This window comes from Diabrotica undecimpunctata, chromosome 7, assembly GCF_040954645.1.
Source record: "Diabrotica undecimpunctata isolate CICGRU chromosome 7, icDiaUnde3, whole genome shotgun sequence".
NCBI classification, from domain to species: domain Eukaryota; kingdom Metazoa; phylum Arthropoda; class Insecta; order Coleoptera; family Chrysomelidae; genus Diabrotica; species Diabrotica undecimpunctata.
This window is the reverse complement of record NC_092809.1, coordinates 62,113,713-62,126,937: the sequence shown is the minus strand read 5'-3', so window position 1 is coordinate 62,126,937 and position 13,225 is coordinate 62,113,713. Positions and strand designations below refer to the sequence as shown.

The following is a 13,225-nucleotide window of genomic DNA, read 5'->3' as shown; positions in this document are numbered from 1 at the left end:
ACACATGCAACTTCAAAAATTAATATTGTGATTAATATTTATGCTGAAAAAACAAAAATTCTTTTTCAGCGTGTACTAAACTCTATTTTTATTTAAGCATAAAAAAATTTGCCAATGTTAATACTGGGTATTCAAAATTTTGTATTATATTTTTATTTTTATATATTTTATAAATATATCTATAAAAATATATATCTATATAAAACAAAGACTTATTCCTACTTTCCACACACACCTTCCCAAACCCACCGAGGTAGGTTGTCCTCCTGCGGTACAACCATCCCCGGCTTTCATCCGCCCCCTGGTCTTTGGAGCCAGGTCTCGACTATTTCGCGGTATCCCCCGTCAGGCAATGGGAGATTTCTGTGTATTTACATTTAAGTGGTAGGTTAGCCCATTTGGCTTTATCACTACCGGTCAAAGCAATTGTTCGGCGATCTAATGATGGTTGTGTGTGCCGATACTTGCTTTCCCTTTTCTGCACCAAGTGCAGTCGAGAGCGAGCAAGCATCGAATCCTTTCATCCGTCGTCTAATACCCAGTCATTCGTCCAGTCATATCCTTAATCTACCTTACTTGCTAATCTGATTTTTTTGGTGCTTGCATTCAAGAGCGTCGTGCGGCGTGCCTCCGGCTCTCTCCTGCATGCGGTTTTTGTTTTATTTTTTTTTTGTTTTTTTTTGGTGGTTGGTACCCTTTTGTGTTAATTTTTCTATCTACGTCTTAATCTATGGACAGGTATCATCACTATCTGACTCGCTATCCGATTCATCTGAATCTTCATCATTACGAATAATTAAAGGTCTTACTTCATCAATAACTTGTTCTATTTCATATGACTCTAATTTTTTTTTTTCAGTATGCTCAATACATTTCGGCCATTGTTCCTTATTGACTTGGTTTAGTGCATCTTGCCAGAGTTGTAAAATGCTGGCTTCGTCGGTGGTCTTACATGCATGTTTATCATAGTAGTTTTTAGTGATGCCCCACACCAATTCAAATGGATTGTACTGGCAGTGATATGGTGGTAGTCTTAGGACCTCATGACCATATTTTAGTGCCATTTGGTCAACGAAAAATTTTTTCTCAGTAATGTGTTCTTTGCACTTATTTAATAATTCAGCTTTTAAAACTAGATGTTCGTGTTCTATATTTTTCTCCGACAGCCACTTTCTTAAGTCTTCTTTTTTCCAGCTGCTTGTGGGAAACTTTCCCTCCTGTCTGGTGTGATACGAAGCATTGGCTAAGACTATTAATGACGGATTTTCCAGATTTTTTAATAATTTTTCCTCAAACCAATGTTCAAAATTATCGGCGTCCATATTTCCGTGGTAATCATCAGTTTTTTTTGTCGAAGAAAATATAAGACTAGCATTGGGTATAAAACCTTCCGTATTTCCTTCATGCAATATAATATATCTTTTGCCATTACTCGCACTAGTACTCAAATAGCATTTGGTAGAATCATCTTGCCAGGATGATTTGGTATTATTTCCTTTCGCAAAAATCCATGTTTCGTAAAGAAACACAAATTGTCTGGCAAATTCGGAATTCTTGTTTTTTAAATAGTTTCTTATAAATTTCCACCTTTTTCCAACAACATTGGACAGCTCACACAACACTTTACGATTATTGGTTTTTTTGTATTTAAAACCCATAGCTTTTAATACTTTTGATAAACTGGTCAAACCCATATCACAAAGTTCTCTGTCCTTTATTTTTTGAATAAGTGTCTTTCTTGTAACATGTTCTTTTGCTTTGTACATGTCATAAATGATATTTCTGATTGAGATTTTAATACCTTGTGGCAAGTCGAGGGTTTTCGGATGCAAACGAATCCTTTTATTTTCAGTACTGATGTAATTGGTCCCATGTTGATTTTTTCTAAAGTAAAATAATTTTCCACTTTCAACACAATTCGACGCTCACTCGGAGATAAAAACTTATATTTAGGTGTTCTATCGTTTTTACAAATCATTCAATTTGCGTTTTTTCACGATTTATAAAAAAATTGTTTTGGTAGCGCTGATTTATCCTCAAGTACTACAGCCGACCAGTAGGAGTTTCGGTACTACAAAGCAGGTAGAAAAGGGAAAGCATAACAGAGTGGCTGTAACTAGAGTCATAAATTATTTTTCGGGCGTTAATCCGAAATACGACAGGGTAAAACGACTTCACTATAGTAGAAATACGTTATACGTAGTTACTTTCTGCGTCACAAAAAATATAAGCCGACTTTATTTTAGTTAAAACTTACATTAATTTTTATGCAAATAACTCATTTTTTGAGTGGTCATTTAAAAGATTTTTTAAGATCTTTAAAAAAGGTTTTTATAGTTTTCCATGAAAAATTTACCATTTTCCGGTTATCCAAACATCATAATATAATTTTTGTTTCGATTAATAAAAGTCTACTTTCGAACAGCCATATCTTTCTCGAACGAATCTCTTTATTTTATAAGCTTTATTTTACATCCAAAGAATTTTCCCGATAACATCTAAATTTTTGGAGTTATTCGTGAAAAACCGTTTAAAAACATTTTTTGACGTGTAATTTGTGAACTTTCAGTCACGAATCAGAACTCCAAAATTATTGATCTTTCAGCTAGTTTATACCTACGGTCAAAATTTCAAATAAATCCATCCATATAAAAAGAATTCTGAGCAGAAAACCGTCATATCCTGGACTATTGGGAATATGTTGTACAAATAAATGAATGCATGCAATTTTAAACATGTCTATAGTGATACTACTACCTTTAGTATTAGTGATTTCTAGTTTGCTTGTATGTGCTTTTACTTTTCTCGCATATATTAGTTTTCCCATACTTAATTTTTTTTGCCATTATTTTTAATGTTTATTTTAATTTCTTCAGGTTCATCTTACCACAAACAAATCGCTAGTGGAGGAAGAATGGTTCCATGGTGTGCTTCCCAGAGAAGAAGTAGTCAGGCTGCTAAGCGTAGACGGTGATTTCTTAGTTAGAGAAACTACAAGGAACGACGAAAGTCAGACTGTTCTTTCGGTTTGCTGGGGAGGACATAAACATTTTATAGTACAAACCACCGCCGAGGTAAATAATTTTAAATCATAAGCACATAATCTTACATTAAGAATGAAATAGTATACCAGAATTCATAATGAATTCGATTGAGCCATAAGAATGTAATTTGATTTACATTCTATCTATTACAATCATATCTAACTTGTTTTTTTTTTTGACTATTTCTACACTAAATCTGCCGTGTTAAGGTAAAAATCAGTAAGTGCCAAAATAATGGTTTTGAGTTATTTGTAATTTAAGATTTTTTTTACACACAATTTATTATTTCTTTAATTTTAAGCAGAAAAACATTAAAAAACATTAAAAAATATGTCTTAATTTTTGACAAATCAAACAATTGTGTTACGTATTTTTTTTGCTGAAAATTCAGCAGTTACTGCTGTTTGCCCTAATAATGAAGTTTTAATCGGTTTTAAAAATAAAACAAAAATGAAGAATAAACCGGTAGTGTAATCAAATAAAAAATCAAATATATTTCACATTAGAATAAGAAAAAAGTTTTAATTAAGTACATAATATTGAAAAAACTATTCGAAATTTAATACGAATCAGTCAGTAGTCTTCTACGTCATCTTCTTTTAATGAAAGCCAAAAATGCCGTCTGTTTTCAGGTATGAGAGGGCACAGTTGCGAAGTTATACCTTTTTTCTTTTGCGTAGGGACATCTCTACAATTATCGCGTAATTTACTAGGAATTTCTAGTTTAAAATTTGCTTTAAGAAAATTATATTCTTTGAAATTTTCGTCGTTAATATTATTTTTATAAAAAAGTAATCGACTGTCTCGTCTGAACTGTACCACAGATATATCGCAAAGCAAAGGTCTATCCGTTTTTTTTTATTTGGCTTTTGAATCTCTAGATTGCCAATTTAAAACATCTTCGTTTTTTAAACAAATTACGTTCATTTTTTTTTTTCATTTGACTTTTCTACAGCCTTGAAAAAATCGTTGAAGTCGTAAATATTTCCTTTATTTGTAATCTTCATGCTCTGTCCCACACCGTGATCAACAGAATCCGCACTCATGAAGGTGTTCCCTGTCTCAAAATAAGTGTAATTTCAGAGGTGGCAATCATTTTTGAATTTACCATTGTGACAAACATGGTAAATAAGCACCAATTTTTATTTTGGGCTAGGCAATTGTCTGTCCAATACAATACTTTTGAACGGCGTCTCTTTCTTCAACTAAAGCTCTACAATATGCAGATGCAATTTCTTCTGCCTTTCTTCCAGCCACTCCTTCATGACACAAGACTTGATATGTTTTTTTAGTGCTTCTACTCTTCTTGTTTGCTATTGATGCAAAGTAAATGAAAAGCCACAAGTACACACAGTAGCCGCACTCCTCATTTCCTAATTTTGTAAAGCTAATGTTTATGTCGGACAGCACTTTTCGATAGGTGTAATAACTAACTTTATTTTCCGGATATTTTTGAAGGTAATCAGCATGCATATTGCGAATTGTGATATCGTTAGCTGATGCAAACGATTAGGAGCATGTTCTCTTCGGTAGTGACTTATACATGGATGAAATGATGAAATATAATGTACCCAAATTTGACGATTACATTTGTTAAACTGTACTGCTGATCCTTGTCTATCTTTATTTTGGGGTTATTGATTCCGGTGTGGAATTGCGTAACATCGTTGTGATAAACTTATCGTTTTTTTTTAATCATAACCAAGAGTTCTTAAAAAGAATTTTTTACATATGCTCCGTGTATGTGCGTTTTCATCCGGTAACGTGTAGATTAAAGTTCTACTTCTCTTTCTTACTTCCACCTTAGTTGTTCCACGTGTTTTATTGTTTTGGGTAATTCAACCATGTATCCAAGCTCTTCTTGCATTATAATCCATTTTATAGAATTCGTTTCAGATGGCTACTCTTCTTTCCTCTTTTATTTTTTCTATACATCTCTTCCTGTATACACATGGACTCCTTAACTGATGACTTCTCTTATCTCTTTCTCTCCTTTCTGAATTCCTTCTTACTCTTTTCCTTTTTCGGGAGCGAATAAGTTCATCACCTATGTTTTCAGATACATTACCTTTAGTAATATTATTATTGTCTTCTGAACTATCAGCCTCAGGGAGATAATTTGGATCGTCAGTTGAATTGTCGTAGTATCCACTAGTTTCATCTTGTACTTTTCTACTGTCTTGTGCTTTGTTAACCGATAAAGCAGGTGTTGAAAGGTCTAAAATAATAAAGTTATGTAGAGTTAAATCCGAATTAAAAAAAAAACATGATTTACCTTCTTGATCTGATGCTTCTGGCACATGCGTCTTAAAAGCGGGCAGTTGGGCTTCAGTAGTTGTAGTAACTTCTTCGTCGCTTTGTTTTTTGATAGCCGGTACTGATGGGTTAAGAGCTGACAGGTCTAAAATATAAAAGATATTTATAATTATTAAATTCGCAGTATTTCACGAAAAAAAAAGATCAAATTACCTAATGTTTTTTTTCTCTAAATTTGTTTATTCATTTTGATAATAATAATATTTATTACGAGAAAAAACATCAAACAACAAGAGTTAAAAAAACTGACTAAGTTTAGATACAACTAGATATTAGACAAAAGTAAAAAAGGACTATATAACATCATTATTAAATAACACAATAAAACTAAAAATCATAATAAAAATTGATACTGTAGCAAAAACCGGTGTAGACATATTACACGTTTATAACAAAAACGTGTTAATTTTAAAAACATAAATATATACCTAGCATCTTGAGCTGATGCTTCTGCTTGTGTTATTAAGGAGACTATATATTTACTCCGTGAGGTGAACATGTTATTTGAATAGTTTTGGTGTACTCCATAAAATACAACACCTTACATACACTTCAAACAGTAGACTAAATAAATCCAAGTACGGTCAGAAACTGCAAATTACACTTTCTGCGCAATGTCATGTGTTTATTTTAACAGATGTTAAATCAGGTGATGTTTACGCAAATGGCAGTATCTTAAGGTGGGTACACATATGCAAGCCGAACTGTTTGCGAACTGCTCGTGAGCTGTTCGCGAAGAGTTCGTTGAAAATATGTTTATGTTCAGGCTATCCAATACCCTAAGTATCTAATAACAAACCGAGAATTAATTTACTTCGTTATTCTAAACATTTCGGTATTTTGTTTAGATTATCTGTTATTAATTTCTCTCGTTACTTTTGAATAAGCTGCGCTCGTTCAGCAATTTTGTTTAACCGAATGATCTCATCGCACACTTAGCAGAAACAATTTATAGACACAATTTATAGTTCTACGAACATTCTTTGTGTTCGTCCCAAAAACCGACAGGCTGTGGTTCCTGACGAGCAACGAACGAACAGCTCGCAAGCGGTTCGTTCCGTCGTACAAATTAACGAATATAGCGTTCACAAACGGTTCGCGAACAGTTCTGCTCGCATATGTGTACCCGCCTTAAGATACTAAAATTTGGGATAAGGATAGTGCCTTATGTTATGATGTAATACAAACTTTAAATACAAATGTGAAGGAAAATAGCAGTATCTACTTTACTAAGTGGATACTGCCGTTTACATTCAATTAAAAATTATGTTGCAGATCTCTGTGTAGGCAAACAGCAGTAATTAGTTATTACGTTGGATACTGCCTGTTACCATCACATTGAGAGTTACTTTGTTAGTTACTGCTTTTTGCCATTGCTAGTTCTGGTATAAGTTGACTTAAATGTGCATCAAACCCTTTGTAAAAGTAAGAGCAGTTACTACTTAGGTAGGATACATTAATATCTCATTTTTGTCAAAAATGTCACTTACTGGCTATTACCTTACCACGGCAGAAATGTAGTAATTTCTAGCCTTTTTAACACGGGTTTCTTTCATTTGTTTTTATTGATTTTTTGTTTATTCGTTGTGAAAAAGAGTGGTACAAAAATGATCTTAAGTAAAGTTGTGTCTTCATATAACCTCATTGAAGTTAATTGAGTTGCCATGAAGTTAATTCTGTTTATAGCTTAAACATCCTAGTATTTTATCACCAAAAATGTAATTTAAAATTAATTTAACTATATTATTACAATGGTTGTTATCCATGTATTTAGAGGCTTCAAATATGTAAACTTAGAAAGCACTGATGAGGGAATAGGCATTCCGAAAGCATTCTCTGATGTAGCGCGATAGAGTTTTTATATTAATATACAAAAGATTTCTTTTTGAATAAAAATTTTTGTGATTCATGGTATACAGACAGCTATAGGAATTCATTTTCCTTGTGGATACGAATATAAATATTGTGAATATCACTAGACTCTATTGCGAAATGGTGTGACAAATAGATGCCACACAACTACTTGCACTTGAAGTATGGAATGAAAGTTATGCACTCTGAATCAGTTCACTGACGATTTCTCACTATATATTTGATTGCATGCGCTTTTCCTAGACCAAAATAGTTAGCTTATTAATTTACCAATAATAAACGCGTTATACGTAGACACTGTAAAATAGTGCCTTTGTTCTTTTTTATTACTTTTTCATCAAAATACTTTTTGTATTATGTAATTATGTATATATATGTATATATATATATATATATATATATATATATATATATATATATATATATATATATTCCAAATTGTATAAAAATATTACTGTTCATTCACTAATGATCTTACACGGTTGATTCGGATAATTGAATAGGTATCTGGATAATGGATAAATTGAGAATCTTTCATAAATAATCTATTATATATTGATTAGTTTGACGGTCATTAAGAAGTTCTATCACAGCTTCTTCAAAAGTAGTCTAGACTGGCAGGACATCTGCAAATGTAGATACAAGATATAAGTGCAGTAGGAAATGATGTCCTTCCAAGACAAGGATATTATTTCCTACTATACTTATATAATGAATGTACTTCCTTGTACGACACGAATTTTTATTTATTTTAACTTTAAATAGGCGTCATCCTATCTAAATCTGCAGTATTTTCTAATAAATATGATAAGTACAAATCTAAAGTAATAAATCATTTAATAGAAGTAGATAACGTCACAACGTTAGTTTCTATGACAGTATTTCATTCCTAATGAGAATTTATTTGTTTTGTTTTAGGGACATTTTAGGTTTGAAGGACCGGCATTTCCCAGTATTAGAGAACTTATTTTGTATCAGTATAATAGCGAACTGCCAGTAACAAGTAGATCTGGTGCCATTTTACGTAATCCAGTACCGCGTGAAACGTGGGAACTCAATAATGACAATGTAGTTTTACTAGATAAAATAGGAAAGGTAAATATAAGGTTATTAAGTTTTCCATTAAATCAAATCCATAAATATATACTAACAATTCGCTTGGATATGAATACATGGCACATGGGATGGGCATAGGAAAAACCTTATCTGCAAGTAGTTTCATTTTTGAAGTAGTTTTTAAACCGTCTTAAGCTTATACTGAGCCTATTCACGAAAGATTTGAAAATATAAAGTTGTTCGGCTGAATTTCGATTCCAAATATGAAATTATCACTAATATTTTCTTGTTTTCCAAACTTTTCTTCTTCTCCTCATTTTTCAAGTGTTATATTCGTTAAGGAATTTGGCCTTGGATTGTGAGCAGATTCAAGTATACGATCATGGAACCTATTACAAAACTTGGTATATCCAGCCCACCACTCCGTAAAGATCTACTGGTCACAAACCACCAGGGTTTGATGGAAGAGTTCCTTGTGCGATATGGCAAAACGACGCAAAAATGTCTTATCAAGTTTTTTTCAAATACTTTATCAACAGGAATCTTACCAAAAACTTTTAAAACTACAATGAAAATCACCAAATTAAAACCAAACTAGTAATTCAACAAGTCCGAGAGCTACAGACCAATAGTTCTCTTGAGCTACAACTACTATAAACTAATGGAGAGGCTGTGGCTCAGCAGAATACGGTCAAACGTAGAGTTCGTTCGTTCGCAATTCTTGAAGAGCAAGCTTGCTTTAGGTCAAATAGAAGCTGCGTAGTCCAAAAACAAGAAAATATATCAGTTGTTTTTGTAGACTTAACACTGTCCATGATAAGTCTGGAAGGAATGCCTTTTGTATAAACTTATTCAGGTTATTCCATGCCCCACCTTAGTGAGATTTTTTAGCACCGTGTAGTTTGTGAAACAATTTTACCTTGTTATAAACATTCTACATTTTAAAAATATGTTATATTACCATGTGTCCGATACGCTGAATAAAAACTAAATCTCCACGCATTAGATATCCCAGATATTGCAGTTTTCTGTCGTCATTCTTGTTGAATTTCAACGTTCTTAACGTAATCCTCACATGATATCAACAATGTCCACATCACAAAGAAGATAAGTCTTCTTATTGCGTCTCTGTTCAATGTACACGATTTAACTCCATATTATAGAAAAATGTATCCGTACAAATCTCTAAACTTCTGTGTTTTAGGGTAATTTTGGAGATGTATACAAAGCGCAGCTAAAAAATAACAACTCCATAGTTGCCGTCAAAACTTGCAGAGTGACCTTGCCAGAAGAACACAAGAAAAAGTTCTTGCAAGAAGGCAGAATTTTGAAGCAATACGATCATCCCAATATTGTAAAATTGATCGGTATTTGTGTGCAGAAGCAACCCATAATGATTGTTATGGAGTTAGTTCCAGGTAAGTTTTATCTATTTATATAAAAGGCTAGGACCACAAGTCACTCTGTTTGTCCAATAGGGTAACTACGCCATCTAGGAAAGAAATCTGAACTACCAACATCTGACATTTTAATCATTTTTTGTTCTTAAAACGATACTGTTGATTTATTGCAAATTGATTACTACACAGTAATTAATTTTTTGGCAAAATTGGCAAATACTGTAATAGCAAGGTAAATATCTGTCACTCCAGTGAATAAGTGGTTAAGTCGAATTTTTGCCAAAATGGGTTAAGTGCACAAATGAGGAAAGAATGTGAACTCCGATGTTGTGAACAAGTAGTTAAGTTGTAAGCTGACTCTAGCCAAAGTTATACGTATGTGTATTTTTGGCCATCTTTAAAATTTACGTACTATTTAGATTAACTCGACTTACCTAATAACATATAAAATAATGTCTTAGGAAATAAATGGTTAAATTAACCTGCCCAGTTATGACCAATAATCGTTTTCTGTGCTTAACAGGTTAAGTCGAGTTGACCTTTTTTGGACCAGTGTGCACAACTGGTTAACTATAATATAAGTTATTACATCACGACATTTTCTGGCTAATTTACGATCCAAAGCAGATACCTTTGGATGAGCTACAGCGTAGTTATACACTAGTCGTTAGATAGCGTTGTATGTACATTTATTGAATTATTAATTAACACTATTCGGGGAAGTACACGCGCATATAACGATATTATTATCGAGGATAAATTAAAAATTTACATTCATTTTATTTTTACTCTGTGACTGATAACATTATTTCTTCGTACTATTTCTGCATTCTGTTTAAAATATGCATTCCCGGTCAATATTTTTGAGAGAATTAAAAGAAAAAGCTTTGTCAAAAAAGATTGTGCTGCCTGCTTTTGATTCAAACAAACTAAAGGACAATAATGATAGCGATTTAATGAAAGGTAAGGTACTTACTTAGATTTGTGCAAAACCTTTCTAGAACAGTTCTTTGTTTCAGATGTGGATGTCGCAAATACATCATCAGCTAGTAATATCGTTGCAGTTGGCGTGCTGGAAAATTTCAGTTCAGATGATAGCATTGCTGATCCGATTTATTTACCACAGCCTGGATATTCAAGCTCGTCAGATGAAGGAAACTCCAACATTAAGCGGACGAAAAAAACAAATATGTGCCAAGAAGACAACAAACTAAAGGACAATAATGATAGCGATTTAATGAAAGGTTACTTACTTAGATTTGTGCAAAACCTTTCTAGAACAGTTCTTTGTTTCAGATGTGGATGTCGCAAATACATCATCAGCTAGTAATATCGTTGCAGTTGACGTGCTGGAAGATTTCAGTTCAGATGATAGCATTGCTGATCCGATTTATTTACCACAGCCTGGATATTCAAGCTCGTCAGATGAAGGAAACTCCAACACTAAGCGGACGAAAAAAACAAATATGTGCCAAGAAGACAACAATGGAAGTAATTCATGTAACACTGAAGTTGTTGAGGTAAGAACTAATAATAATAAAAAAGATATTAAAAGAGGGAGATCCAGACATCAGAGAGCCGAATGCAAAAAATTGAGAAATTTAGTAAAATCATATATAACCGAAAAAGGAAAAATAATTTCTGAACGAACAATGGGTACTTTAAAATCATGTAGAATGAAATGCAATGACAGGATAACAGAAAATGATAAAAAAATTTGCTTCGAAAACTATTGGAATTTAGGAAGTAGAAACAAGAGGGCCAGTTACGTTGGTTCTTTAATAGAAATAAATGATAAAAAGACTAAAAAAAATATTATTAATCCAAAAAAAGACAGGTCATGCAGTTGCTCGTACCATTTAATAGTTGATAAACAAAAAGTAAAAGTATGCCGAGATTGTTTCCAAAAAATATTGGGCGAAACAAAAGGTTTTGTCCAATTAGTAATAGAAAAAAAGACCAATTCTGCAAGTGGTATAATACAAAAAGACCAACGAGGTTTAGCCTCGCCTCAAAGTAAATGGAGCTTAAAAGATTTGCAGGATGTCAAATCCCATATTTTGTCATTCCCCAATTACGACAGCCACTATTGTCGAAATCGAACTAATAAGAAATTTTTACCATCCAATTTGACTATTTCAAAAATGTTTGATTTGTATAAGGAAGGACGAGCATCTTCTGTTTGCCTAACTATTTACACTAAAATCTTTCGTGATTTAGGTTTAGCCTTTAAAAAACCAAAGCAAGATACATGTCACAAATATGACAATTTTAATGTACAAATTAAATTATCCTCAGGAGAATATAAAACCCAATTAATAGCCGAAAGAGACGAACATCATAACATGGCTCAATTTGCTTATGAGCAGAAAAGTCGAGACAAGGCAATTGCTAAAGAAAATCAATCGAAAGGAGTTTATGCATTTGACTTGCAACAGTGCCTGCCTACCCCTTACCTTACAACCTCAGTTTCTTTCTACAAGAGGCAGCTGTGGAGCTTTAACCTCACGGTGCATGACATGGTAACAGACAAAGCAACTTGCTACTTGTGGGATGAAACCATATCTGGCAGGGGAGCTAATGAAATAGCCTCATGCCTTAATCATTTTTTAACACACTTGTCTTCTGAAAAAACAGAAGTATCATTTTATTCCGATACGTGTGGCGGTCAAAATAAAAATAACGTCGTTGCATTAATGTTTCTTAATTTTGTGAATCAAAAGGCAAACCTGAAGATCAACCACAAATTTTTGGTTAGTGGTCATACCCATATGGAGTGTGATACTGACCACTCCGTTATTGAAAGGGCCAAGAAAAAAACTAATTTAAAAATAAATCATCTTAACGACTGGGCACAGTTAATCAGAATTGCTAAACAAAAAAATCCTTTTGAAATTGTTATGATGTTGAAAGAGAATTTCTTCGATTTTAATTCGCTTGTGAAGAAACATGGCCCTTACATTATTAAAAAAATTGATAATGATGGCGAACGGTTTCTGTGGAAACCTGTCCAATGGCTTCAATATGCTCAAAGCGGCGGCCAAATTTCATTTAAGTGCTCATTAAAAGAAGAAGATCATTTCAAAACAATAAATTTTGCTCGTAGAGGACGTCCAACTATATTATTTAGTTTACCCAATAATAACAACGAATCAGTACCGATAGCAGCAGAAAAGAAAAAAGACTTATTGTCTTTATTGCCTTTAATAGATCCTTCATTCCATTCATTTTATCAAAACCTGAAAACGAAAAACGATGTCGCCAATGATCCTGACCTGGAAGAATTGGATCCTGACGAAGATACACCAAATAATTCATAATAAATGTTTTTTAAACTGTTAAACTGTTTTTGTTAAATTTAAAATAAAGAGATATCCTTTTTTATGTTTTAAGTCATTAAACCAAGAAATAAAATACACAGATTGGCTTATTTTTATTAATATATTGATGTGAATAACTGGGTAAGTCGACGGTGAATAAATGGTTAAGTCTCATATCTCAGTATCCTAATCACTTAGTAGTTACAGAATGAGACCA

At 32.8% G+C, this 13,225-nt stretch overlaps 1 protein-coding gene across 3 annotated transcripts in view; it reads left to right on the top strand.

Moving 5' to 3' along the window:
- The window catches only part of FER (tyrosine-protein kinase Fer), a 178,938-nt gene that overhangs the window by 153,829 nt on the left and 11,884 nt on the right, over positions 1-13,225 (top strand). For all 3 annotated transcript variants that reach the window (XM_072537447.1, XM_072537448.1, XM_072537449.1), the window contains 3 exons: positions 2,877-3,074; positions 8,151-8,327; positions 9,493-9,706. In XM_072537447.1, coding sequence (XP_072393548.1) covers positions 2,877-3,074; positions 8,151-8,327; positions 9,493-9,706 — 589 coding nt within the window. The remainder of the gene's footprint in view (positions 1-2,876; positions 3,075-8,150; positions 8,328-9,492; positions 9,707-13,225) is intronic.